General features: G+C 43.0%; 1 protein-coding gene across 1 annotated transcript; it reads left to right on the plus strand.

Moving 5' to 3' along the window:
• The first annotated feature begins 922 nt into the window (after positions 1–922).
• tspan4b (tetraspanin 4b) lies at positions 923–9,615 on the plus strand. The gene is made up of 8 exons (XM_034540463.1): positions 923–1,331; positions 3,314–3,383; positions 3,596–3,787; positions 3,870–3,944; positions 6,727–6,822; positions 7,269–7,382; positions 8,340–8,423; positions 8,699–9,615. Exons 2-8 carry the CDS (start codon positions 3,315–3,317, stop codon positions 8,765–8,767), a joined length of 699 nt encoding a protein of 232 aa, XP_034396354.1. The 5' UTR covers positions 923–1,331; position 3,314; the 3' UTR covers positions 8,768–9,615.
• The last annotated feature ends 17,919 nt before the right edge of the window (positions 9,616–27,534 follow it).

Genomic DNA, 27,534 nt, shown 5'->3' on the forward strand with positions numbered 1-27,534 from the left:
CTGTGCTGCTGAGTTGCTCCTTGTGCTTGAAAAGAGAATGATTCGGTCACAGTGTGCCACACACTAACTTTAGTTCTTGGTGAAAGAGCTGGTCAAACTGACAAATGAAAACACAGTTTAGTGACATTTACCGGATGTATCGTTGCTTCTCCTGTTGAATCCTTCTAGGCCTGACTGATGGAATGCTGCAGAGATGGTTGATGAATGTACTGCTTGAGGGGATTCGTTGCAAATAAGGACACATAAGAATCAACAGATTTACACTGATAACTATGACTGTACTACAGTTTTTCAAGATGTTTCTTAGTACTGGTTGGATTTTAAAAATTGTTAATAAAAGACCTAATAAGATGCTATAACGAGATGCACTAAACCTATTTATTGGAACTGGCATGTTGTAGAGTAACAATGTACTCCAAACATTCTTGGTGTTCCTTAGATTCTCTAAGGGGACGAAGCTCTTAAAGTGTGTTATATGCAAATTTTCGTGTCGCTTAGCTTGCATGAGTTTCTCGCCGGATTATTTTAACATTGTGTACAAAACATTTTCATTTGTGGGTTTAATGTTTTGACCTTAATCTAAAAATGAAAATGAGGATAAGAAGATTCTGATTATGTATTTTGCTTTTATTTGCATGGTCTGCTGATGTCAGCAAATCCACCTTTTGGTCAGGAATGACATGTAGACAAGTGCATGCTTGTGTTAGTATGTCTAAGTACAGCAATGTAGAGAACATCCCATAGACACAGGAAACAGCAGAATGACCCAACATCTCTGGAACAAAGAGAATACAGTGGTTATAAGTGGGGCAGGCTGAGGTTGAGAAGCTATGAGCTGGAGGAGGGACAAGTACGAAAGAATGGGAAGGGGAGGAACACAGAGAGGCGGGCAACAACACACATCTGGAAAGAATTGAGGAGAGCAAGAGAGAGAGAGACAGAGAGAGTGATAGACAGAGAGAGAGAGAGAGAGAGAGAACAAGAGATAGAGAGAGAGAGAGAGAGAGAGAGAGAGCGAGGAGAGAGAGAGAGAGAGCGAGAGAAAGAGAGAGAGAGAAAAAGAGAGCGCAAGAGCATTTCTGTTAAGAAGAGGAAACAAAAAGTAGAGTAAAACCTCTAGATTCAATGTAAAGTCACATAGATTGAATCGACAGTTCTGAATCGTGGAAGAGGACCAGTTGATTTGAGGTTCAGACGAACAACGTCTACCAGTGAAGAACAATAGAGAGGAAGAGAAGAGAAGGAAACTGGTTTGCCTGGCAGCTTCTGGGACCAATGCGAAGAGGAAGACTCGGAGAGGAGCGGGACAAAGAATAGAAACTCACCTTCAGGTAAAGTCGACTGCATATGAATTGCAGTTGTACACACACAGATACCAAATCTGGAAAGAAACTCCCCTTTACTTAAAGTTCAAACCTCAGTATGTTTAAATTAATATACTATGTTGTCCTAATTACTATGTTTAGTTTGCATGAGTTAAAATGGAACTTGTTTTTACTGTGCAACACATCTGTGGATCTCATTAGACATCCTGGGCTGCTGACCATGATAATGATAATATCAACTATAGTTATCATCATAATAAGCACGAAATTGGATTAAATGACTACATGTTTCACAAGAAGATTCAGAATCTTCTTTTGTATGCTTTTTCATAGGCACGTCCAGACCTCTCTGGTCTGGACGTGCCTTTCAGTGCCTCTAGTCTTCAGACCACTTACAGCGGTGTGACAATGACCTCCATAAGGTGCCACCTGGTTGTACTGATCTGTCTAATAAATACACTAACATACTGTTTACATGTATCGGATTAGGACCTCTAGACTTGTTGTGCCTAAAATACCCAAACGTAAACCATAGCAATGGCTGATGAAACACTGTGATGTGTGAGAGTTACTGGTGTTCAATCAATCACTGGATCTAGAAGGTTTTCTAAGTGGGAGGCGGGCCAAACTATTCAGAGGAAAGACTGGATGGGAATGAAAAATGATGACATTAGTTTTTACATTATTGATAAGATCACATAGCATCACCATAATGTGTGTGTTTTATAGGTAGCTCAGAGATACAGTAGTCACTAGAAACTGATAAATCAGTAAATCAGGACCTTTTTTATTCAGTTTGAAGGTCAAATGTCAAATGGTAGTATATAGGCTGTCTTGGCTCAATTGTTGAGTTACTATGGCAACCTTAAATTCCTACCCTGCCTCTGATTGGCTACTCCTCGTTGCCCTATTCACAGTCTCAGACTTTGAGAACTTATGCTGTGAGTCTCATCGTGTCCTTTGACTATTCACACAAGATTAGCTCATAAAAACATGCACTGACATAAACCCGACAAACCAAATAAGGCTTTCCTCCTTGATTTATACAATCAATACCACATCCAACATCATTCGGTGCCATACTTAACCACAGCAGCTACTCATGACTTTTCTTTGTAGAAGATGTGTGACTCACGAGTTCGCTGTGGCCTTGGGAAATGCCTTCAGTATAATTAGGTCTACTGAGGAGAGGAGGGAGCTTCCTTCCTGTCAGCAGTTTGACTTCCTGTGTGGGGTCAGTATTCAGTGTAAGGACCACTTAGTCAGAGACCACTGTGAACATGCTCACATACACACACACTTTAAAATATCGATGCCATATGCACTCACACACTCGCTGTAATTATTCCTTATATCCATAGTGACCACTTCTGATTCCAAATGAAGAAAGGGGCATAATATCCACCATCTTTATCCTGTGCAAAGAGAACAAGAAGCTGAAGCAGCAGCATGTTGTATCACAGTAACAAGTACAACATGTGACTACATACCAGAACTTGTCAAAATATAGTATTAGTGTACACTTCCTGTATCCACTACTCATATCTACATTAATAACTAACATTCAGTATCCTACAGTCCTGTGTTTTTAATAAAAGATGAATAGACCAACCAGTCACAACACAATATTGTGTGAATGTTCAACAGTTACAGTATAAAGAACGAAAAACATTAAAATAAATACATGTTCATTGCAACCAGCATGGACAAAATAAAGTTTTTAAATAATTGCAAATAGTTGGTTCGAACTAGCCAATCCTGGTTTTGGATAATATCATCCCTGGACACGCACCCTTTGTATCTGTTCAAGCTTTACACACCACACCACAACGAAGCCATGGAAGAGGCTGTTCATTCATTCCTGTTATTGAACCAAAGCAACTATAGTAACCATAATAACCCACAAACACAGCAGCCAGTCTACGTTAGCGGTGACATGCAGCACGGTTTAAACGTGGTTCTCTTCTGCCTCCCTCTCTCTGTTGCAGGATGTCAGTGTCTCGGAGGTGTTTGTGCTGTGTCAAATATTTGATGTTTGTCTTTAACCTCATCTTCTGGGTTAGTATTGTTCACTCCCAAGTTGCTGTCATATCATGTGGTTAATTAAAACTTTCCATAAAGACTTTATATATGCTTATTGCATGCTTCTGAAATGATTTAACACTGAGTTGCACAGACTTGCCAAGTGAATCGCTTTTGTTACTCACTGACACCATTTCCAGACAAAGCCTTGAGAGTAACACCGGCTTGACATTCTGTTTCCTGAACAGCTAGGAGGATGCGGCTTGTTTGGCATTGGAGTCTGGCTGTCCTTCACCCAGGCAGAGTTCTCCTCTCTTCCCCTGTCCTTTCCATCCCTCTCAGCTGCCAACCTGCTGCTGGTCGCCGGTGGCATCACCATGGTGACTGGCTTCCTGGGTTGTCTCGGAGCCCTGAAAGAGCAACGCTGCCTGTTGTTCATGGTGAGAGATCCACATGGTAGACAAGTTGCAGATATTTGATGGCAATGATGTCAGTCTCCAAAAGCTCTTCTCTGTTCTGCAGTTCTTTGTGATTCTTCTGCTCCTGGTCCTGACAGAGGCCACTCTCATATTGGTTATACACATCTTCCATGACAAGGTGAGCTCACCATTGCAACGCAATGTACACAGAGAACAACATTAGAAAATAAACATCTTAATAATGTCACTAATATACGGTGAATAATTAAGACTCAGGTTAATCTCAAAATTAGGAGAGAAAATATAAAGTAAGTGAAAATCAGAATCATCAGAATCAGAACCTTTTATTGCCAAGTATGTTTTCACATACAAAGAATTCTTCATGGCTGGTGGTGCAAGACAGTAACATTAAACAATCAGCAACAATCAACACAGTGCAATAATTGAAACATTAAATGTACAGAAGAATATAAAATATAAAATAAAGTGCACAGACTAGTGAAGAATTAAGTGATGTCCAGGGGACCCGTGCTCAATGAATCTGACAGAAATGTATGAATAATGAGGAGTAGGCATGGACCACGATACAGACCTTCACAATCCATGAAACAGAAAGAGGTAGAGAGGAGGGGGGTGTGGGGGGCATCAGCAGGGCCATGGCAGGAGGCCGGCCCATCAGGCAGGAGGCATCGTGAAGGAGGCCAGACCAATGAGGCCAGGTCCTTGAGGCAGGAGGCACAAAGAAGGAGGCAGAGCCATTGGGAAGGAGGCCGGGTCCAGGCCAGAGGCTGGATGCAGGAAGCAAGGGCAAGGAGTCAGGACCCAGGACCAGCTTCAGACACCGCCAGGTCCAATGGACCCTATGAGGCAAGAAGGCACAAAGACTCTGGGGAGGAAGTATAGTTAGTAATGTGCAATGGAGAGATGTAAGTTCATCCATAAATAGAGAGAAGAGGAGATCATGAAAATGTCCCCCAGCAGCCTATAAGCCTATAGCAGCATATCTAGGGGCTGGAAACCGGGCAAACCTGATTCAGCCCTAACTATAAGTCATGTTAAAGAGGAAAGTCTTAAGTCTACTCTTAAATGTAGCTGGTATCATAATCCATCCATCCATCCATTATCACCCGCCTATCCGGGGTCGGGTCGCGGTGGCAGCAGGTTCAGCAGGCCGACCCAGGCCTCCCTCTCACCCGCAGCACTTTCCAGCTCATTCTGGTGGATCCCGAGGCGTTCCAAGGCCAGCCGGGAGATATAATCCCTCCAGCGTGTCCTTGGTCTTCCCCGGGGCCTCCTACCAGTTGGACGTGCCCGGAAAACCTCTAATGGGAGGCGTCCAGGAGGCATCCTGACTAGATGCCCGAACCACCTCAGCTGACTCCTTTCGACACGAAGGAGCAGCGACTCGACTCCAAGCTCCCCCCTGATGTCCGAGCTCCTTACCCTATCTCTAAGGCTGAGCCCAGCCACCCTACGGAGGAAGCTCATTTCGGCCGCTTGTATCCGAGATCTCGTTCTTTCGGTCACGACCCAGAGTTCGTGACCATAGGTGAGGGTTGGAACGTAGACCGACCAGTAAATGGAGAGCTTTGCCTTCCGGCTCAGCTCCCTCTTCACCAAGACGGACCGGTACAGCGCCTGTTTTACTGCTGCAGCCGCACCAATCCGCCTATCGATCTCCCGCTCCACCTTACCCTCACTCGTGAACAAGACCCCGAGATACTTGAACTCCTTCGCTTGGGGTAGGCAGTTTGCCCCCACCTGGAGGGAGCAATCCGCCGGTTTCCGGCAGAGCACCATGGCCTCAGATTTGGAGGTGCTAACTCTCATCCCTGCCGCTTCGCACTCGGCTGCAAAACGCCCCAGTGAATGTTGGAGGTCACGGTCCGAGGAGGCAAACAGGACCACATCATCCGCAAACAGCAGAGAGGCGATCCCGAGACTACCGAACCGGATCCTCTCCGCCCCCTGGCTGCGCCTAGATATCCTGTCCATGAATGTCACAAACAGGACCAGTGATAAAGGGCAGCCCTGGCGGAGGCCAACACCCACCGGGAACGTGTCTGACTTACTACCGAGGAGACGAACACAGCTCCTACTGCAGGCGTACAGAGACCGGATGGCCCGTGCCAACGGGTCCGGCACCCCATACTCCCGCAGCACCCCCCACAAAAACCGCCGAGGGACCCGGTCGAAAGCCTTCTCCAGGTCTACAAAGCACATGTAAACTGGTTGGGCAAACTCCCAGGACCCCTCGAGTAATCTTGCGAGGGTAAAGAGCTGGTCCACTGTTCCACGACCGGGACGGAATCCGCACTGTTCGTCTTGAATCTGAGGTTCGACAAGCGGTCGGAGCCTCCTCTCCAGCACCCTGGCATAAGCTTTTCCCGGGAGGCTGAGCAGTGTGATACCACGATAGTTCGAGCACACTCTCCGGTCCCCCTTCTTGAAGATGGGAACCACCACCCCGGTCTGCCAGTCCATGGGCACTGTTCCCGACCCCCATGCGACACTGAAAAGGCGTGTCAACCAAGACAGCCCAACAATGTCCAGCGCTTTCAGCATCTCAGGGCGGATCTCATCCACCCCTGGCGCCTTGCCACCAAGGAGCTTTTTAACTACCTTAGCGACCTCTGCCAGGGGTATCATAATAGTTGTGGAAATACTTGGTAGGTTGGCTTCCTCCAAGTATGCTTATGTTTGTCTGTCTGTCCCCAGTTGGTCCAGAGGATCTTCTAGGCATTGCTGCTGATATTTGTCCAGGGCTGTGATGTATTTACATTATTACATGTCATTTAGCTGACGCTTTTATCCAAAGCGACTTACAATAAGTCGCTTTGTATCTGCTGTAGTCCCGCACTCAGCAACATAGAGAGAAGCAGCAGTGTGCTGTTTACACTGCCTCACGTTGGTCAAGATCATGGATCAAATATCTGTTTCTGTCTTCCTCTTTTTGTAAGCTGGATTCCAAAGCACAAGGTGAATTAAAGGACGGTATGAAGATTTATGAATCAGAAGCTGGACTGAAAAAATCCTGGGACAACGTCCAGAAAATGGTGAGACTCTTCACAAACAATGCATAACTTATGTTGCATGAGTGTTCAGTCGGACAGGCTGTGGAAAACAGAACAAGACATGTCACTGCAGGTGGAAGTACCTTCAGCTCTTGTTTACTGTAAGGTTGCTTCACACGTTGAGCTATAAATATAACATACTGTATTAAACAATGTGCCAGGTATCCCTTGGTCACATTTCGATGTCTGCAGGCTGTATAGGTCATTCTGATTGCCTTTTTCCAGTAACATTTTGGTTTTCCTTTATTACAACTCTAACCGTTAGTAGAACCTATTCACTGGATTGTTCGGCCACTCAGTGGTTGTGATACTATTGGTATTGTGTACCCTCCATCCCTCAGCCCTATTTTAGCACAGTCTGCAGTGTATGAGTTATGTAGTTGAGTGATGTTACTCTAATCTTTCTGTCTTGCTGTCTGTTCTCCCAGTTCAAATGCTGTGGAGTAACTAACAAAACAGACTGGTATGATGTGCTGAATGGAACGCTGCCGTCATCCTGCTGCTCCGTTGGAACAGACCACTGTGTTGACGGATGGAGTGAGGTTGGTCTGCAGCTATAAAACAACATGTTTTTATTTTGATTCTCTCAAATTAATGCACTCATGAATTCAAATCAAAGGCCACACATAGCTGATACAGTAAATAGACAGTTATCAGCAACTTACCTTTCCGGCCCTGTACCCTTAGTATCTGAGCTATCGAGTTATATGAACATCAGCAGGTCGGTTTGGCTCTTAATAAACAGATCTGGAAGTTACCAGATGTCAGGATCTTATTTGTATCTAAATGTGAACACCAGAAACACAATATGAGCTAGTTTTGTAAATGCTGTTGGTTTTGCAGCAGTGCAGATTGATTATTTAATATAAGTTACTCTAAAGACTGCTGAATATCTTTACTAAGTCAAACAAGGTACAGCACTGACATGTATTCAGACCAAAAGCTACCTGAAAAGGATATTTGGTGACAGAAGCTCAGAGGTACAGGGGGTTGTCCTCTAAACTGAAGATTGGCAGTTTTAAAGTGCTTTGAGTGGATGGAAGACTAGAGAGTTGTTGTAAGTCTGTTTAAAAATCTACTAAACCAGCAGGTAGTCAAAACCATGTGATTTATATATTCAGATATCCAGAAACACCGTAATGGCCCTTTCAGAGTACCACAATGGTACTAGATAGGAATCTTGGAACATGGTGTAGAAAAGCCTGTACTGTACTGTACACACAAAGCTGTTACACAAAAAAACAAACAGGAAAAGTGTAAAATACAATGGTATTGTTGCCGTGTTTCCATATCTATTTAACTAAATAAAAAGCCAGTATTGCGAACAGGAATGATGGCTAGAATAAATAGGATGAAAGTTAACTCCAATTGCAATCGTCTTTGAAATAATTTCATAGTCTTTTTATTTGTCCACCTTCAAGCATTATCTTGCAAATTGTTCTGCATAATCATTATTCCCTTCTATCGGTCGTCACATTGTCTCCGTTTGTCCCCCGAAGCCGTGTTATCAGAAGGCCAGGCAGTGGCTGCTGGATAACATCCCATCAGTTCTGGTGTTTGGCCTGTGTATTGGTGTTGTGCAGGTATCTATCTCCAATATTAATTTCTCATTTCTATTATGCTGTCAGTTTGAACCCTCTCTGACCTCAGTGATTGTTGACATGATGTTAGCAATATTTACACACTTATTCCCTTAAAAGTTGACATTGTAGATTAATTTTACTTTATATCAAGTCGTGTCTGTTTGCTAACTATCCATCCATCCATCCCTCATAAATCTTGATCGTGGTCCTGATAGCATTGATCAAGATCACATTGAAATGACTTGAACTTGATTTGACCTCTGCTCTCTTGTCAGATCCTGGCCCTGGTGTTCTCCTTGTTGATGTACTGTCAAATTCTATGTGCTGAGAAGGACTTGGACTGACTGCAGACCAGCTGTTCACTGGCTCCTGATAGGAAAGCTCATCACAAACTCCACTGGGATCTCAAGACATCCTCAAAACCTTATCCGAACTTTCAAAACCCCCAATCCACACTGCGTTGCTCCACTGCTTACTCTGGTTTCGGACTGAACACGGGTGCCTTTCAAATGCGCTGAGGCATTGTTCTTAAGAATTAACATTCCCAAAAAATCTATAGTAACTCTATCCAACCATATCAGTGGGCGATCAACAGTAGTAACAGACTGAGGAGGTTTGGTAGTACCAGTCATGAAATATAGTATAGGGAACATCATGGTTTAAGGTTTCATTTTCCCACTAGAATTCATCAGACTCCGAGCAAAACAAATGACGGTGAAATAAGCTTAATGCATTGCTCCTGGAGAATAACCTGAGAGGAACATTGGGTCCTCGGTCATCTTACAGGAACCTCTGGCTTATTATACAGTATTTTGTTTCCAGAGTTGCATATTTTATAATAATGTCACACATAGGAAAGAATAGAGTGGCATTTGTTATTATTCTTCTTATCATATTTCTGTTTAATGAAACAACAAGACATGCATTCTCTTATTTAGTAGGGCTGTTCCTCACCATTCCTAATTTCATTTTCTGGATTTCATTATTTGTCCACAATGTCAAGAAGAGAGGACAAGTAATAATAACTTAACATAAAGAACACTCTTTACATAGCACTATAGTTCACTTTGTTAATATGTTAAAGCCTTGTATATATTGCTAAACTATATGAGCATTTGAGTGACTTCACAGTTTTACAATGCTCTTATTTCAATCTATTTGATCTAATCATGACAGCGATATTTTGAAGATATTCCTATGGTCTCTGTCATTCTTTATTGCCCTTATTTACCTAGCTTGTCTTTTCTATTGGAGCATACCGTAACATTTTGTGTTTTAGCAAAAACAAGATAATTTGCCAATCGTAAAGTATTATTTGGTAACGTTCCATACATATTTTTTATTGCAGTTTACTTTTGGCCAACTCAGTGTCAATTATCAAATGAAACCAACGGGTGTTTTCAGTGTCCAAAGAGTAAAAAAGAGATGTGTTTGACAGTGGCATTATATTGGCAAAAATCACAATTCCACAATCAACATAAGCAACAGCCCAAAGGTGAGTTATATTCAATTCAGTTTATTTTGTATAGCCCAATATCACAAATTACAAATTTGCCTCAGAAGGCTTTATAATCTGTACACAAACAACATCCCTGTCCCAGGACCTCACATCGGATCAGGAAAAACTCTTTCACAGGAAAAAAGGGAAGAAACCTTCAGGAGAGCAACAGAGGAGGATCCCTCTCCCTGGATGGACAGAAGCAAAAGATGTCATGAGTACAGATGAACATCTTTACATTCCATGAATATAACAGAAATTATGAATAATGAGTAGTAGGCATGGTTCACGATCCAGATAACCAAGATCCATGTAAACAGAAGGAGGTAGGGAGAAAGGGCAACAGCAAGGCCATGGAAGGAGACAGGGCCAAGGAGGCAGGAGGCACGGCGAAGGAGGCAGAGCAAATGAGGCAGGAGGCCAGGCCCAGGCCATGACCAAGGGGCAGGAGGCAGGAAGCAGGGGCAAGGAGTCAGGAGGCAGGGCCCAGGAATCAGGAACGGCTCTAGACACAGTCAGGTCCAATGGACCCTGTGAGAGGGCACAAAGACTCCGGGGAAGTAGAATTAGTAATGTGCAATGAAGAGACGTGAATTCGTCCAGAAGGAGAGAGGAGCTCAGTGTATCCTAAAACGTCCCCCAGCAGCCTATAGGTCTATAGCAGCATATCTAAGGGGCTGGACCAGGGCAAACCTGAGCCAGCCCTAACTATAAGTGCTATTAAAGAGGAAAGTCTTAAGTCTACTCTTAAATGAGGTGACTGTGTCTGCCCCCCGGACTGAAAGTGGAAGCTGGTTCCATAAAAGAGGAGCTTGATAACTGAAGGCTCTTGCTCCCATCCTACTTTTTAGGACTCTAGGAACCACAAGTAGCCCCGCATTTAGTGAGCACAGCTCTCTAGTGGGGCAATATGGTACTACAAGCTCCTTAAGATATGATGGTGCATCATCAATCAAGGCTTTGTAGGTGTTTCTTGATTTTACAGGGAGCCAGTGCAGAGCAGCTAATACAGGAGTAATGTGATCTCTTTTCTTAGTTTTTGTGAGTACACAAGCTGCAGCATTCTGGATCAACTGGAGGGACTTAAGAGACTTATTAGAGCAGCCTGATAATAAGGAGTTGTAGTAATCTAGTCTTGAAGCAACAAACGCGTGAACCAGCTTTTCTGCATCTTTGTGCCTGATTTTTTAAATGTTACGTAGATGAAAAAATGCAGTCCTTGAGATTTGCTTCATGTGGGAGTTAAAGGACTAGTCTCGATCAAAGATAACGCCGAGATTCTTTACAGTGGTGTTGGATGCCAGGGCAATGCCATCGACAGAAACCACATCACCAGATAATTGATCTCTGAGGTGTTCAGGGCCCAGTAAAATAACTTCAGTTTTGTCTGAGAACTTGCTCTTCCTCAGCTCCATTGATTTTGACCAGGGTGTGTGTCCCACATTTGGCACGGGATGATAGTCTTGAAGCAACTGATGACATCAGTTAGCTGGTTGGCACATGTTCTTCGTACACAACCAAGGATGCTATCCAGCAGCTTTACTGATATTCCCTCTTATCAAGGTTTATGGCCGGTCCTCTGAAGGCGGGAGCCGACTTGACAGCTGACTGTTGAGGAAAGCATAAAAGGTGTTTTGGCATCAGCTAAATGATAGATGGTAAATGGACTTGTACTTGTATAGTCATTCGAGCCCTCAAAGCGCTTTAACACAACACAACATTCACACTCATTCATATACTGAGGGAGGGGCTACCATGCAAAGTGACATCTGTCCATCAGGACTCTAGCTAACCATTCCCATTCATACAACAATTTAGGGCTACATGGACTAGCGGAGCCAGTGATTGCACTGCCGATTGAAGAACGACCCCGCTCCACAGTCGTGTGTGTAGAAAAATATATGCAAAAGGAGGGAAACATTAATTGATTTTCAAAAGAGTGGGTGGGGAGGGCTGCCAGAAAGATTTGTGTAGATATGGTTCAATGTGGAGCTGTGGACATGCTCTTGGATTTTAGGTTTTAAAGATCTTGAAGAGAAAAAAATTACAGGCTAAAATATACATATCATCTGTTTGTTTTTTCATGTGTTATGTGTGATGACCTCATACAATTCCTATAGTGCATTTTTTTAATTAGCATAGTTAGGAATGTAAACAGCAGCTACAAAAACACTGGTGAATTCTCTTTTTCAACCACTTGCTGGCAGCAGAACAGACTGTGAACACACCCTTTTTTCATTGGTTCATCTATATAAATACTATGATTCAGAGTTAAAGCAGGTTGTTATCAAATTGGTAGATTTTCGAAGTGTCCTTGAGCTATACATTGAACTCCAAATTTCTCCCAAAGGCATATGGAAGGTATACATGTGCGTAAATGGTTTTGATGGGCAGGTAGCATCTTGCATAATAGCACTTGCCTTCAGTGCATGACTGCCTGTGAATGGGTGAATGATGACATGTAGTGTAAAGCACTTTGAGTGGTATACATCCATCCATCCATCCATTATCACCCGCTTATCCGGGGTCGGGTCGTGGTGGCAGCAGGTTCAGCAGGCCGACCCAGGCTTCCCTCTCACCCGCAGCACTTTCCAGCTCATTCTGGGGGATCCCGAGGCGTTCCAAGGCCAGCCGGGAGATATAATCCCTCCAGCGTGTCCTCGGTCTTCCCCGGGGCCTCCTACCAGTTGGACGTGCCCGGAAAACCTCTAATGGGAGGCGTCCAGGAGGCATCCTAACTAGATGCCCGAACCACCTCAGCTGACTCCTTTCGACACGAAGGAGCAGCGACTCGACTCCAAGCTCCCCCCTGATGTCCGAGCTCCTTACCCTATCTCTAAGGCTGAGCCCGGCCACCCTACGGAGGAAGCTCATTTTGGCCGCTTGTATCCGAGATCTCGTTCTTTCGGTCACGACCCAGAGTTCGTGACCATAGGTGAGGGTTGGAACGTAGACCGACCAGTAAATGGAGAGCTTTGCCTTCCGGCTCAGCTCCCTCTTCACTAAGACGGACCGGTACAGCGCCTGTTTTACTGCTGCAGCCGCACCGATCCGCCTAGTGGTATACAATGGCAAGTTAATTCACCATTGAGAGAAGAATATCAAAGAAATGATTGAATAATATATTTTACTTATGTATACATTTTATTTTTATTTTTCATTCAGTCTGTTATCAAATCTAAGACCAGGGCTTTCCCAGGTCTTGTACTTGGACAGCCCTGGGACTCAAAATCACAACAGAGACCAGAACTAAAAATAGATAATGTCAATGAGGATGATGTAGTCGTCACCCACTGCCGTTTGGAAGCCTTGAGTTTGGCTTTTTGGCTGCTTCGCCATATTGGTTTCTAACCGTCTACATCTTAGACACAAGTTTTAAGACACCATCCAGACCAGACAAAGCCGTGGTGGTGACCTGTCAAATTAGCCTTGCTATGAAGCATACTCTACTTTAGGATCTATTTGAATCTAATTTACTAAATGAACATTAAGAACTCCATCCATCCATCCATCCATTTTCAATACCGCTTATCCTCATTAGGGTCGCGGGGGCGCTGGAGCCTATCCCAGCTGACATAGGGCGAAGGCAGGGGACACCCTGGACAGGCCGCCAGTCCATCGAGGGCACATGTAGGGACATACAACCATTCACTCTCACATTCACACCTATGGGCAATTTAGAGATCAATTAACCTGCAGCATGTCTTTGGACTGTGGGAGGAAGCCGGAGAGCCCGGAGAGAACCCACGCTGCCACGGGGAGAACATGCAAACTCCACACAGAAGGACCGCTCCGACCGGGAATTGAACCCTCGGCCCTCTTGCTGTGAGGCGACAGTGCTAGCCACTACACCACCGTGCAGCCCAACATTAAGAATTATTGGAGAAAAATTAAAACTTATGATTGAGACCATGAACTCAATAAACCAAGTGAAAAGTAGTGTTTGCATTTAATTGTCAAGCAAAGTTTACGTAAATGAAGGATGAAAAAAATAATGTTTTTCAAATGCAATACTTCAAAATGCAGACAAATACATGAATAAAACAATATTTTACTATAATATATATTGCTTTACAATCAAATATATTTTTGTAACAGAGGAGTTGCCCAATGCTGTCTCTTCAAATAATGAAAATGTAATGAAAACTTATTTCACATTATTGATATTTGACTGTATCTCCAGCTGAAACGTCATTTGGGAGCTTAAAGATAGTTACGGTGCTTTTAGTGATGGAAACATCTAAACTTTTCTTTAACATTGTTAATATTTGACTGTATTTTGAGTTCTAAGTTGTTTTGGAAGCCATGTGCTGTTGAGAGAGTTAGTACTTGAAGAATATGTGAAAATACTCATATAGTATGAATTATTTCACATTATCTAGATTTGACTGTGTCCCTGACAAAACTACATTTGAACTTCTGTGTATTATTTAATGTAATCTATATTTGATTTTTTTAAACTTCATTTTAGTATTTAATGGAGGCTCTGTCTGACTGAAGGTGGAGAGGCAGAGTTCCTGAGGGAAGAAGTGTTACTCTAACCGTTCTTTAATAATTTAAACCAATGGCGTGTGAAGGAAACGGCATGTCGGGTAAGCTTTAACCACACGCTTTACAACGTCCAACTGCTCAAAGTTAACATTACTATGGAAGTCACATTTTATTAGTTTGTAGTTGCATCTTAAATTGGCTAATGTCAGCCAAAACTAGCTAAATTAGTGCAAAAGCTACACTAAAGAGGTGGTCTGTTAAGGTCAGACCACCAACGTGGCCATGTTAGCCTCCTCCTCATTCTCGTGGTCTCGTTCTAGAGTTTTTAAAGATGACATTAATTATCCTTAGCCAGTAAAGATCATGCTATCGTGGCTTTGTTTATTATCTCTACCGACGTCACTTTAATCATTTATTTTGGATATAGACAAAGTCTGACATCTCAGCAGTAGCCGTTACCTGGGTAGATATCCTCCCATCACAAGCTGTAGTCCTAACTGTCTTCTTGGTTCCACGTTTCTGTTGCCGTTAAACAGCCAATCTACCATCAATGCAATCTTTTTTATTTTATATAATCACTCAACCCAGATTTTGGAGCCTGGGTGCGCAGTGGAAAATAAAAAGAGAGGAGCATCTGGTCTCAAAACGTGGCTCGATTCGAACAGAGCCGTACCGCAGAAACACAGCATTAGCAACACAGACAATGGCGACTCACAAAGTCATGGGTTGCTAGTTCCTGTGGCAGAAAAGGATCTAAAAGTTTTTTTAAGAGTTCGAGGTGCTGAACATCATCTGCCAAAACATGATGTTTTACTAAAGATAACCAAGGAGTTTTGTTTGATTTTGTTTCAATTCACAAATGCGACTGTCATCCGGGAAGAAATATATTTCCCTCACAACGTAATTGAGAATGCAGTTTAGTTGTGTGGGAAACAAACTTTGTAGGAGACTGGGTTGAACAGAGGGTTTATCATGAAGATTCGTCATGTGATGACAAAGTGCCCAGATGCTGTTCGTCATGTCCTCGTCACATATTGCCATGAGATGGTACAATCAATGCACTCTGGAATGAAAATCAGGGTTAACTGTCTTGCTCAAGGACACATGGACTAGCAGATCAGAGGATCGAACCGCCTACCCTTTAGATTGAACAACAACCAAGCTCTACCACTGAGCCACAGTCTGAAGTTTAAGAGGAATGGTAACCTTCATTTTAACCGTAACCTTTAAACATGACCACGAAGAGATGTGGAAGGTCTCCTTCTATGATTGAAGATTCTCTGCGCGGGGTAGTTCGCTCTCCAAATACAAGTATTGAGGATTTTTAAGGTTTTCAAAGTGTGACTGTGAGCAGTTGTTCCTTTTTCCTTGGTGGAGGAAGAATAGATGCTTTTCACCAAAGATAGAGGCGAAAAATCTAAATCCAGGTCGTCAAGGATCGCCACTATAAAGTGTTTCGTCTTTCAATTGGTGCTGTTGTATAGCAAAAGCTGTTAGCTGCATTGTTATCATTCTAGTTTTTTATTTTATCTGTGCTGCTTTGATTTCATGCAAATATTCAGAGTATATGTACAGCTAAAGCTGACGTCAGGGGTCAGTTTTTAGCACTCCACAGATAAAAGTGACAAATGAATAATAGTAAATGTCGGCACAGAAATGCCAAATATATATTTGAGGTCTTTAAGAAGGAATGTGTGCCTTACGTACTTTGTCCACCAGAGAGTGCCGGTTTACTTTTACTTTTACATGTTTTAAATTAAAGGGATTGTTTTTATCAAAAATGTTTTTTCATGTTTTGTTTGAGTAAATCATTTTATTAAACAAAGAAATAAGCAATATTAAAGAGACACAAGATAAATAGTTAAATTAAGAGAGGCAACAAAGTAATTCAATAAGCGTCACCTATAACAACAAATAAGGGCAGTAAGACGAGATCTAGTGCTGCCAGGGAGTTTTTTAAGATGTTCAAGATATTGAGGACCCCCAAACTGTTGGCAGAACCGACACACACCTTTTCTTCAGGTTCATAAATATTTTCAGGTTGCTAAATGGGATTATATGATATGATTTAACCCTCATTTCCCCTCATGACTTTATATCATTGTTTTCTTTTTTAAATATAGATTTAAATACCAATGGGTTGGGATAAAATCCGCTATTTGTAAAACAGGTTAGTGTATCTTTTCATTTTACACAATATGAAAATTACCTGTAATTTTTCTTAAATATAATAATCAATATCTTTTGACAATATATGTGTGAATGGGAGATCAAATCCCAATTAAAAGGCACTCTCAGCTGTGTGTTTAGTTCTTAGGTTAGGGTTAGGTACCCAGTACTTACCAAATACTTTAGTATAGTATTTCTTTTCCTTCCCTTTCCTCCCTTGTTCCGCTGTAGCTTACCGACATTTAATTACTAGTAGGAACCGGTAAGTATTTATATGTATTGATCAGTTAGGGGGATTCAATTCATTTCAGTTTATTTTGTATAGCCCAGAATCACAAATTTTCCTCACAGGGCTTTACAATCTGTATACATATGACATCCCTGTCCCGGGACCTCACATTGGATCTCCAGGAGACTTAATCTAGGAGACTGTAAATCACGGGCTGCCTCATTAAGTGTTTGAGAATATATAGTATATTCTAGCTGTATTTATAATCTACATGTTCACTTGTTTTTTTGGAGAAACATTATTATGGTTGAATTTGAGCAATTTCTTTAATTCGCCTCTTCATACCACATCCTACAATTTACAAATGCAGATAATAAACATTTCACTGATATAGTCACTTTATATTTGTGATGTATTTCTTGAACAAATGGAAATTAAACAGGCTGCATGCTCAAGGAGCTCTCAGGGACTCACACTTTTATTACCCATTATAAGCTGCCATTGGCCACTAGCTTACTTCCCCCCAGCCATTAAAAAATGCTAGTGATAGCACATCACCAACCATTCCCGCCGCAGAGAGACAGTTTGCAGACTGTTGTTTGGGACGGTGGCTAACAGAACTAGTCTTTCATTTGATTACTTTATATCGTGTGTTTGCCTAACCGCTAACAGTTAAGGGAACGACTTACACACGGTTACTCAGTGCTGTAACCCTCCACTTCTCAGCAGCTTCTAAGCGGGCAGATAGCTTGGCGAGTTTACGTTTGTGTTTTTTGGCACAACTGTATGAAGTGTATTATACACCATAGGCACAGCTACGGGAGCAACTGAGGGTTAAGTGTTTTGACCAAGGACACATTGACGTGGAGTCGACATTACATCAGCGCTTGTTTTTGAGTTTGAATGAAGTCAGTCTGTTTGACAACGTGTTACACCGCTGGTTGTATTCATTCCATTCATTCCACAATGTCGGACACCGTAGTTTTCTCTGGCCCTCTCCCCAATCTGATCAATGATGACATGTATAGCCGCATGTCGTCATTCAACCGCTGGTTGTCCAGGTGGTGCCCAGCAAACAATGTGGGCTACATAGATAACTGGCAGACTTTCTGGGGAAAGCCTGATCTGATGAGTCGAGACGGCATTCATCCCACTTGGGATGGAGCACGTCTCATTTCTGCAAACATGGCGAAGTTGATTAGCGGACTTAATCCATGACCCAGAGTTCAGATCAGGAAGCAGAAGCAGAGTTGTAGTCTTCCACCCTTCTCTGCACTTCCATTCGAGCAGTTACCCACCCTTAACCTTAACTCTATAGAGACTGTGTCTGTCCCACGGCCACTTAAATTAATTAAATCAAAAGTAACCAGAAGAAGAGTCATACAAAATAACCTCATACAGGTTAACATCACTATTTCAAAAGTGCAACAAAACAAGAGAATTAAATGTGGACTCCTAAATATTAGACCTCTGTCATCTAAAGCTCTATTAGTAAATGATTTAATATCAGACAATCGCATTGATTTATTGTGTCTTACTGAAACCTGGCTGAGCAATGAAGAATATGTCAGCCTAAATGAATCAACTCCTCCAAGTCATATTAATACTCACATTCCTCGAGGCACCGGCCGAGGAGGTGGAGTAGCAGCCATCTTTGACTCAAGCCTATTAATGAATCCTAAACCTAAACTAAACTACAACTCATTTGAAAGCCTTGTTCTTAGTCTTTCACATCCAAGCTGTAAAACATTACAGCCAATCCTATTTGTTATACTGTACCGGCCACCAGGTCCATATTCAGAATTTATATCTGAATTTTCAGAGTGTTTATCAAGTTTAGTCCTGTAAAAGTTCAGAGAATCTCGAGCTACCTGGTGCTTGGAAGAAGAAGCTCCGAAGCCAGAGATATATAATCAAAAGTATTTAATCATAACAAACAAGAGTCATCTGTATACATACATGGTCCAGGCCCGGACGCGCTCACATGGCTTCGCTTCCACAGTCTCCTGACGTAGCCAGCAGTTTCTGTCTGGCGTCACCACGTAAGAGACCAAATTCACGTCTCACAATTAGTTTTATTCGCAGTGCATTCACTGAGCTAAGCTCCCATTGGTTAGTGGAGGTATTCATGCAAATACCTTTCAGAGACACAGCATGCTACGCTGACCAGCGAATAAGACATAAGGTTCACACCTGAAGGTTATTTCCATTGGCCACTTCAAAGAATGCTTCAAATCGATAAACTAGCGGGGTCAAAGCTCACACTTCTGGTCAAGGACAGGAAGTTCCTCTTCAGAATAAAACCCTATTATCCTGCCTTCAGAATAAAAGCAACATCTCAGGTTTCAATCGGGATCCCAGATTGATCATATTGTCGATAGTGCTACAGGCTCACTGAGAATGACACTAGACTTGATAGCCCCACTGAAGAAAAAGACAGTGAGGCAAAGGAGGTTTGCTCCCTGGTATAACCCTCAGACCCGCGACCTAAAGCAAACTTCACGAAAGCTCGAAAGTATATGGCGTTCCACCAATCTGGAAGAATCACGCTTAGTTTGGCGAGACAGCCTTAAAACATATAAAAAGGCTCTCCGTAATGCCAGAGCAGCCTATTACTCATCAGTAATAGAGAAAAATAAGAACAACCCCAGGGTTCTCTTTAGCACTGTAGCCAGGCTGACAGAGAAGCACAGCTCTGGGGAGCCGTGTATTCCTATAGACCTCAGTAGTAATGACTTCATGAACTTCTTCAATGAAAAGATTTGAACTATTAGAGGCAAGATTGATGATCTCTTGCCCTCAACTACTGCCGATCTGTCATCAAGAGGAGTGGCCTTAGAAACGGCTGTATGCCCTGGTGTATATTTGGATAGCTTTTCTCCCATTAACCTAGACCAATTGTCTTCTAAACCGTCTACCTGTCTCTTAGACCCCATCCCAACGAGGCTGCTTAAAGACGTGTTGCCTTTAATTGGCACCTCTCTGCTGGATATTGTTAATGTGTCTTTGCTAACAGGGCATGTACCACATTCCTTCAAAGTAGCTGGAATTAAACCTCTCCTGAAAAAGCCCACTCTTAATCCAGAAGTGTTGGCTAACTACAGACCGATCTCTAACCTTCCCTTCCTCTCTAAGATCCTTGAGAAAGTAGTCGCAAATCAGTTGTGCGACTTCCTACATCAGAATAGTTTATTTGAGGAGTTTCAGTCAGGATTTAGAAAACACCACAGCACAGAGACAGCACTGGTGAAAATTACAAATGACCTCCTAATTGCATCAGATAAAGGACTCATCTCCGTACTGGTATTATTAGACCTTAGTGCTGCGTTCAACACCATTGATCATGACATCCTATTACAGAGACTGGATCAGTCGATTGGCATTTCAGGTACCGCACTAAGTTTAAATCCTATTTATCAGATCGATCTCAATTTGTATTTGTAAACGACGAAGCCTCAATGACCACCAACGTTAATCACGGAGTTCCACAAGGTTCTGTGCTTGGACCAATTTTATTTACCTTATATATGCTTCCTTTGGGCAATATTATCAGGAAACACTGCATAAACTTTCATTGCTATGCAGATGATACTCAATTATATCTATCGATCAAACCAGAGGAGACCAACCAGCTCGCTAAAATTCAAGAATGTCTTAAAGACATAAAAACATGGATGACCTGCAACTTCCTGATGTTAAACTCAGACAAAACTGAAGTTATTTTACTGGGCCCTGAACACCTCAGAGATCAATTATCTGGTGATGTGGTTTCTGTAGATGGCATTTCCCTGGCATCCAACACCACTGTAAAGAATCTCGGCGTTATCTTTGACCGAGACTTGTCCTTTAACTCCCACGTTAAGCAAATCTCAAGGATTGCATTTTTTCATCTACGTAACATTTAAAAAATCAGGCACATCTTGTCTCAAAAAGATGCAGAAAAGCTGGTTCACGCGTTTGTTACTTCCAGACTAGATTACTGCAACTCCTTATTATCAGGCTGCTCTAATAAGTCTCTTAAATCCCTCCAGTTGATCCAGAATGCTGCAGCTCGTGTACTCACAAAAACTAAGAAAAGAGATCACATTACTCCTGTATTAGCTGCTCTGCACTGGCTCCCTGTAAAATCAAGAATCACATTTAAAATTCTTCTCCTAACCTACAAAGCCTTGATTGGTGATGCACCATCATATCTTAAGGAGCTTGTAGTACCATATTGCCCCACTAGAGAGCTGCGCTCACTAAATGCGGGGCTACTTGTGGTTCCTAGAGTCCTAAAAAGTAGGATGGGAGCCAGAGCCTTCAGTTATCAAGCTCCTCTTTTATGGAACCAGCTTCCACTTTCAGTCCGGGAGGCAGACACAGTCACCTCATTCAAGAATAGACTTAAGACTTTCCTGTTTGATAGTGCTTATAGTTAGGGCTGAATCAGGTTTGCCCTGGTCGAGCTCCTTGATATGCTGCTATAGGCTTATAGGCTGCTGGGGGATGTTTTAGGATACACTGAGCACCTATCTCCTCTTCTCTCTCTCTTTATGGATGAATTTACATCTCTCTATTGCACTTTATTAACTCTGCTTCCTCCCCGGAGTCGTTGTGACTTCATGTCTCATAGGGTCCATTGGACCTGGAGGTGTCTGATGCCTGGTGAGCCGGCCTCCCGCGTTGGCCCTGCTGATGCGCCCCCCCTCCTCTCTACCTCCTTCTGTTTCATGGATTGGAGTTCCATTCATACATTGTCATATTCATGTAATGTGTTTATGTAACTTTGTAAATGCTGTTCATTCTGTACACTTTACATCTATTGCTTCTGTCCATCCGGGGAGAGGGATCCACCTCTGTTGCTCTCCTGAAGGTTTCTTCCCTTTTTTCCCTGTCAAAGGTTATTTTTGGGGAGTTTTTCCTGATCCGATGTGAGGTCCTGGGACAGGGATGTCGTATGTGTACAGATTGTAAGGCAAATCTGAGGCAAATTAGTAATTTGTGATATTGGGCTATACAAAATAAACTGAATTGAAATTCAATTGAATTTGCACCCAAGTGAGTGCACCTTTCTAGTTCAAACTGTCTTTCCAGCAAAGATGAGCAGCGCTCTCTGTTAGACGCATAAAATCACATTTGCTCTCTTGCTCTGACCTCTGACCTTAATCATCTCTTTTTTTCTGTAAAGTTATAGCTGTGAAGCTATGACTTGAGCTCTAAGGTCCTAGCTGAACCTCACTGATGATGTTACAGTTCAATACTGGCACATTAATTTTAAATTAAATATATTATCCGGTAACTAAAAGTCCATCACACAGTCACACCCCTGCCATAGCCTCAAGCATAGCTCAACTCACAGCCAATGGCTACTGTCAGAGTTCAGCCCTTCTCTATAGATCAGGGGGAATGCAAAACATTTTACAAGAAAAGAACTACCACCATGATACTCCAGGGACTCTGTAGTTCAGCGTGTTAGCATGCTAACATTACCACTAAGCACAATGTTCTACAGCAGAGGACGATGGGGATGTCATTACATTCGCACGTATTTGGTGATGAACCAAATTATGTTGATATCTTACGATAATGGTAGAGTGAGTGAATCAATAGTACGGCTATCCATCCAAACCACGAGGGATCATCAATGTCGTGAGGCGTTGAAAAACATGGATATCTATAACACATTTTGTGGCATTTATCCAACAGTTGTTGAGTTATTTTAGTCTGAATCAAATTGCCATCCCTAGAGCCATTCCGCTATTGTGGCTAATACAAATCATCGGCAACAACCACATTTACAGAGCAGAATCCTCCCACTGACGTGTAATGAACCCGTAGGTTGCTGGATAAGAGGTCAGAGGTTGCACTTTACTTTCTTTAGTTTGACTGTCTTTTAAAAAAGAAAAAGAAAAGCCCCTTCCTTACAAAGTACACTACATCAGTCTGGTTAAACGCTCTTTGAACTGAAATAAACTTGAGTCCTCCTCCTCCTCCTCCTCCTTGTCATTTCCCCTACATTCCCTGCGCTAAGAATAAGCTCTATCAAATTCATGTGTGATTTGGCTTAACATAATTATACCCCGACACCGCTACCTCTCTATCGCTCTCTCTCGCTCTCTCTCTCTCTCTCTCTCTCTCTCTCCTTCTCTGTCTTGCTCCCTGGCGTCTCTTGTGGTCCTATAAACGGTAGACAATTAGCAGGGAAGGGTAGTTTTATTAATTAGCCGGTAACAAGGGATGAGTAAAAGAGAGATTGATTGATGGATGGAGATGTTGAGCTTACAGAAAGTCAAATTGTATGTCTTCACTGCGGTTAAGGAGTAGTATTGTGATATTGAACACATGTGGACAGGAGTAGTCTGAAAAAAACAACTAAAAACATCGTATTTCACATCCAAATGTTCTCTTTGAGACTCCTAGACAATGGAGAATTACCAACAAATGTATTTCCTCAATATTAACACAGGCAAGACAATCCTTTTATATATTTATACCGAAAATAGCCCTCGACTCAGGCCTTTCAATGAGACTGTATTGACGCAGTAGGTCCTCTGAGATAAAAAAGAAGTCCCCAACAAGGAAGTTGAAGTACTTTTTCACCAGTACGATGCGAAAATGCAGTGCAAGAATTACGTAAAAACAGCATGCACAGTTCACTATGCACACAAAGAATAATCTGCATTGCTGTGTTCCATCTGTCATATGTTTAAAAAATGGTTAGATACCTTCATACAGCTGTTTCCAGTCCTTGGGCTAAGCTGATTAACTAGTTGTTAGCTGTAAACATGTGCAGGTTTCATTGACTGGATAGGGTTTATTAGGCTCCTCCTAAATATACCCTTGTCCACAAAGAACAAAAACCTCTCCAGACAGAATGTCCAATGGCCTCAGATTAGCGACACAATACATGAAATGATCGGAGCCCACATTTTATGTTAATGCTAGCTGTAGTGACTAGCCCCGTTCTGTGACCGACATGTAACGAATGGGCGATCTCAAGCCATATATTACAAATGGGTTGAATACATTTTCAGTGTTTCGAATGCAAATCCTTGAAACAAATTTAGATCTGGTTTCACTGTGAACGGACTGATTCCCCTGTCGACGTGGGGATTGGCCGGATGGAGAATAACATCCTTTCTCAATGTATTCCAAACAGTTGTGCAGTATGTTTGCATCCGACTGGCCTTCAAAACCCCTTGAATCTGTGACTCAAACCTTCCTGAATGCCATTTCCTTTTCTGACAGGCACTTTTCCTGTCACGCAATTCGCTACTGCCAGAACAGGTGTACAGAAGACGCCATCTCCACAGCGCTTCACTCCACCCTCTCCCACCTCGACAATAAAAACACTTACGTGAGAATGCTGTTCATTGATTTCAGTTCGGCATTCAACACCAATATACCCTCCAAACTGAATGCCACTAGGTGACCTTGGCAACAACACCTCCCTCTGCAGCTGGATACTGGATTTTCTGGATTTCCTAACCATGTATGTTATGTATGTTAGGTTAGGTAATCACACCCTCACCCTGAGCACTGGCGTTCCACAGGGATTCAGTTTAATTCAGTTTATTTTGTATAGCTCAATATCACAAATGATAAATTTGCCTCAGAGGGCTTTACAATCTGTACACATACGACGTCCCTGTCTCAGGACCTCTCATCGGATCAGGAAAAACTAACCTTTCACAGGGAAAAAAGGGAAGAAACCTTCAGGAGAGCAACAGAGGAGGATCCCTCTCCCCGGATGGACAGATGCAATAGATGTCATGTGTACAGAATGAACAGAGTTATAGAGTTACAACATATTCAATGAATATGACAATGTATGAATGGAACTCCAATCCATGAAACAGAAGGAGGTAGACAGTAGGGGGGGGCGGGGCGCATCGGCAGGGCCAACGCGGGAGGCCGGCTCACCAGGCATCAGACACCTCCAGGTCCAATGGACCCTATGAGACGTGAAGTCACAACGACTCCGGGGAGGAAGCAGAGTTAATAAGGTGCAATGGAGAGATGTAAATTCATCCATAAGGAGAGAGAGAAGAGGAGATAGGTGCTCAGTGTATCCTAAAACATCCCCCAGCAGCCTATAAGCCTATAGCAGCATATCAAGGGGCTGGACCAGGGCAAACCTGATGTCAGCACTATTAAAGAGGAAAGTCTTAAGTCTACTCTTAAATTAGGTGACTGTGTCTGCCCCCCGGACTGAAAGTGGAAGCTGGTTCCATAAAAGAGGAGCTTGATAACTGAAGGCTCTGGCTCCCATCCTACTTTTTAGGACTCTAGGAACCACAAGTAGCCCCGCATTTAGTGAACGCAGCTCTCTAGTGGGGCAATATAGTACTACAAGCTTCTTAAGATATGAGGGATGTGTGCTGAGTCCTCTGCTCTACTCCCTGTTCACCCACGGACAGGGAGTATGGGTGAGGGTCCTTACAAACTGCATCACAGTTTGGTGTGGGAACTGCTCTGCTTCAGATCGTTAACTCCTACAGAGGGTGGTAAAAACTGCCAACGCATCACCGGCACTTTACTCCCTGACATTGAGTCCATCCACCTCAAGCGCTGCCTGCGGAAGGGACGCAGCATCGTCAGGGACCCAACACACCCCAGCCACAGACTGTTTGCCCTCCTTCCCTCTGGGAGGCGCTACAGGAACCTTCGTTCCAGGACCAGCAGGCTCAGGAACTGTTTCTTCCCCTCAGCGGTCAACATCCTCTACTCTGCACAACGTTGACATCCCCTATCCTCCCCCATCACACTTACACCTTAATGTTTACATATAGACACTTGCGCCTTAACTTTACTGTTCATACATACTGTTTATATAAATTTATACATATCCACTGTATATATACTGCTTTCTTTGCACTGCTCTGGTCAGATGCTAACCCACATTTCGTTGCCTCAGTACCTATACTATGTGCAATTACAATAAAGTTTAATCTGAATCTATTATGTCTAAATGCGAAGATGAGTGCTAAGTAGCAAATCACTTCAACACAGGTGTGAATGTATGGATTCACGTTCATGTATGTGGGTGTGACCAGGTATCTGACAGTATTTTGTTTCATGCAGCAATGTGTAGCAGGTTTAAATTGCCTTTTGATCGGTTATGCTTGTTGTTTGTGAGGTTCCGTCTGTGTGTGTGAGAGTTATGTGTGTGTATGAGAGAGAGATTCCACTGATCTTTTTCTATCTTTCTCTCCGTCTCTGTTCATTCATTATTAATCCATCAGCAGTGTCCTGCCCTACTCCCTGCTCATTTATTATGGCTGCGCAGTAGAAACACACTGGTAGGGGCATCCTGTGCTTTAGGTGGCACATCTCAGGTGATGTAACATGCGGCCATCTTGGAAATCCAGGGCTCTCCACAACATCGGCTGCAAACAACTGGACAGCCTCAGCATGAAATCAACCAGAGAGGAATGGAAAAGATAATAAATAAAGACTAGCTGTGTCTTCTCTGCAATCGTTACATGACGTTTTACGAGAGAAACATTAGCACGTCAGAATCAGAATCAGGTTTATAGGCCATGTATGCGTGCACATACATGGAATTTGACTCCGGATACACGTACACTCTCGTTGTACATATTTACATGTAATATACAAATAAGATACATATAAAAAATACATTAAAGACAACAGAGTAGCAACATTAACATTTAACATCTATGTACAATATAAAAAACAATGACAATGAATCTGGGATGTTAGTGCAGAAAGGGGGTGGTAGTGCAGATTGAGGTGACTGATTACTTGTTCATCAGAGTGACGGCCAGTGGAAAGAAGCTGTTCCTGTGTCTGGTGGTTTTGGCGTAGGCTACAGTGCTCTGTAGCGCCTACCAGAGGGGAGCAGTTGGAACAGCTTCCTTCTGTAAGCATACCCCCTCCCCCCCCCACGCAGAGTACACACACCTAACCAAGCCGGTGGATTACTCACTGTATAGCCTCACCAGTGGCTGCCCTCCATCTAGTGGTTACTGTGATAACTTACTGTAATTTCATTACTGAAAGAAGTCATCACTACAAGGTCACTGGGAGAAGCCCTGTGTGTCGTCTTCTCACAAGCTTTGGTGCAAAGGGGCCTCCAGCAGGAGCAGCATATAGCGGTGAGGTCCAGGTTGAGTTCCAATAGTTCATGCTTTCAAAGGCAGAATGGGCAACTTAACAAATGCATGTTTTTACCTGCTTAACATTTTCTACACTGGGATTTTTTTAGCCTGCCTCAGCCTGAAACATTGACAATAACCTCTCCCTTTTATTGTTTCCTCTTCTCGCCTCCTTACACGGGGGAAGAAACTAGAGGCGCACTCTGAACCGTCATCTTGTATTGCAATTTTTGGGAAACAAGAAGAGGAGCAGAGGAGGTGGTCTGCGAGAGGAGCGGGAAGGGAACAAGGAGGTCAGAGGGGGCACACGGACAGCTCGAGGTAGAGAGGAGGAGTAGACAGAGATTGAGGAGGGGGGAGAGGGGGATGGGGGCACTGCAGTGTTTTTGGTCTCTTGCAGTTCTCTCTTTTGGCCCTTAGATGTCCCCGTGCACCACCCTGCAGTATAAAAGATCCAAGAACAGATGCAGAAACTGCACCGTACAGTGTGTGTGTGTGTGAGAGAGAGAGTGAGAGAGAGAAGGCATGAGAGACATTAAGGTACAGACTCTCTCTCTTTCTGTAGCAACAATGCAGTTTTATGCCCTTGATCTTCCCTCCGTCACTGACGTAAGAGGTCAC

This window comes from Cyclopterus lumpus, chromosome 8, assembly GCF_009769545.1.
Source record: "Cyclopterus lumpus isolate fCycLum1 chromosome 8, fCycLum1.pri, whole genome shotgun sequence".
NCBI lineage: Eukaryota > Metazoa > Chordata > Actinopteri > Perciformes > Cyclopteridae > Cyclopterus > Cyclopterus lumpus.

Coding starts and splice junctions, on each gene's coding strand:
- tspan4b (XM_034540463.1), top strand. CDS start 3,315: ATGTCAGTGTCTCGGAGGTGTTTGTGCTGTGTCAAATATTTGATGTTT. Junction 3,384..3,595: donor TCTTTAACCTCATCTTCTGG/GTTAGTATTGTT, acceptor TTTCCTGAACAG/CTAGGAGGATGCGGCTTGTT. Junction 8,424..8,698: donor TGTGTATTGGTGTTGTGCAG/GTATCTATCTCC, acceptor CTCTCTTGTCAG/ATCCTGGCCCTGGTGTTCTC.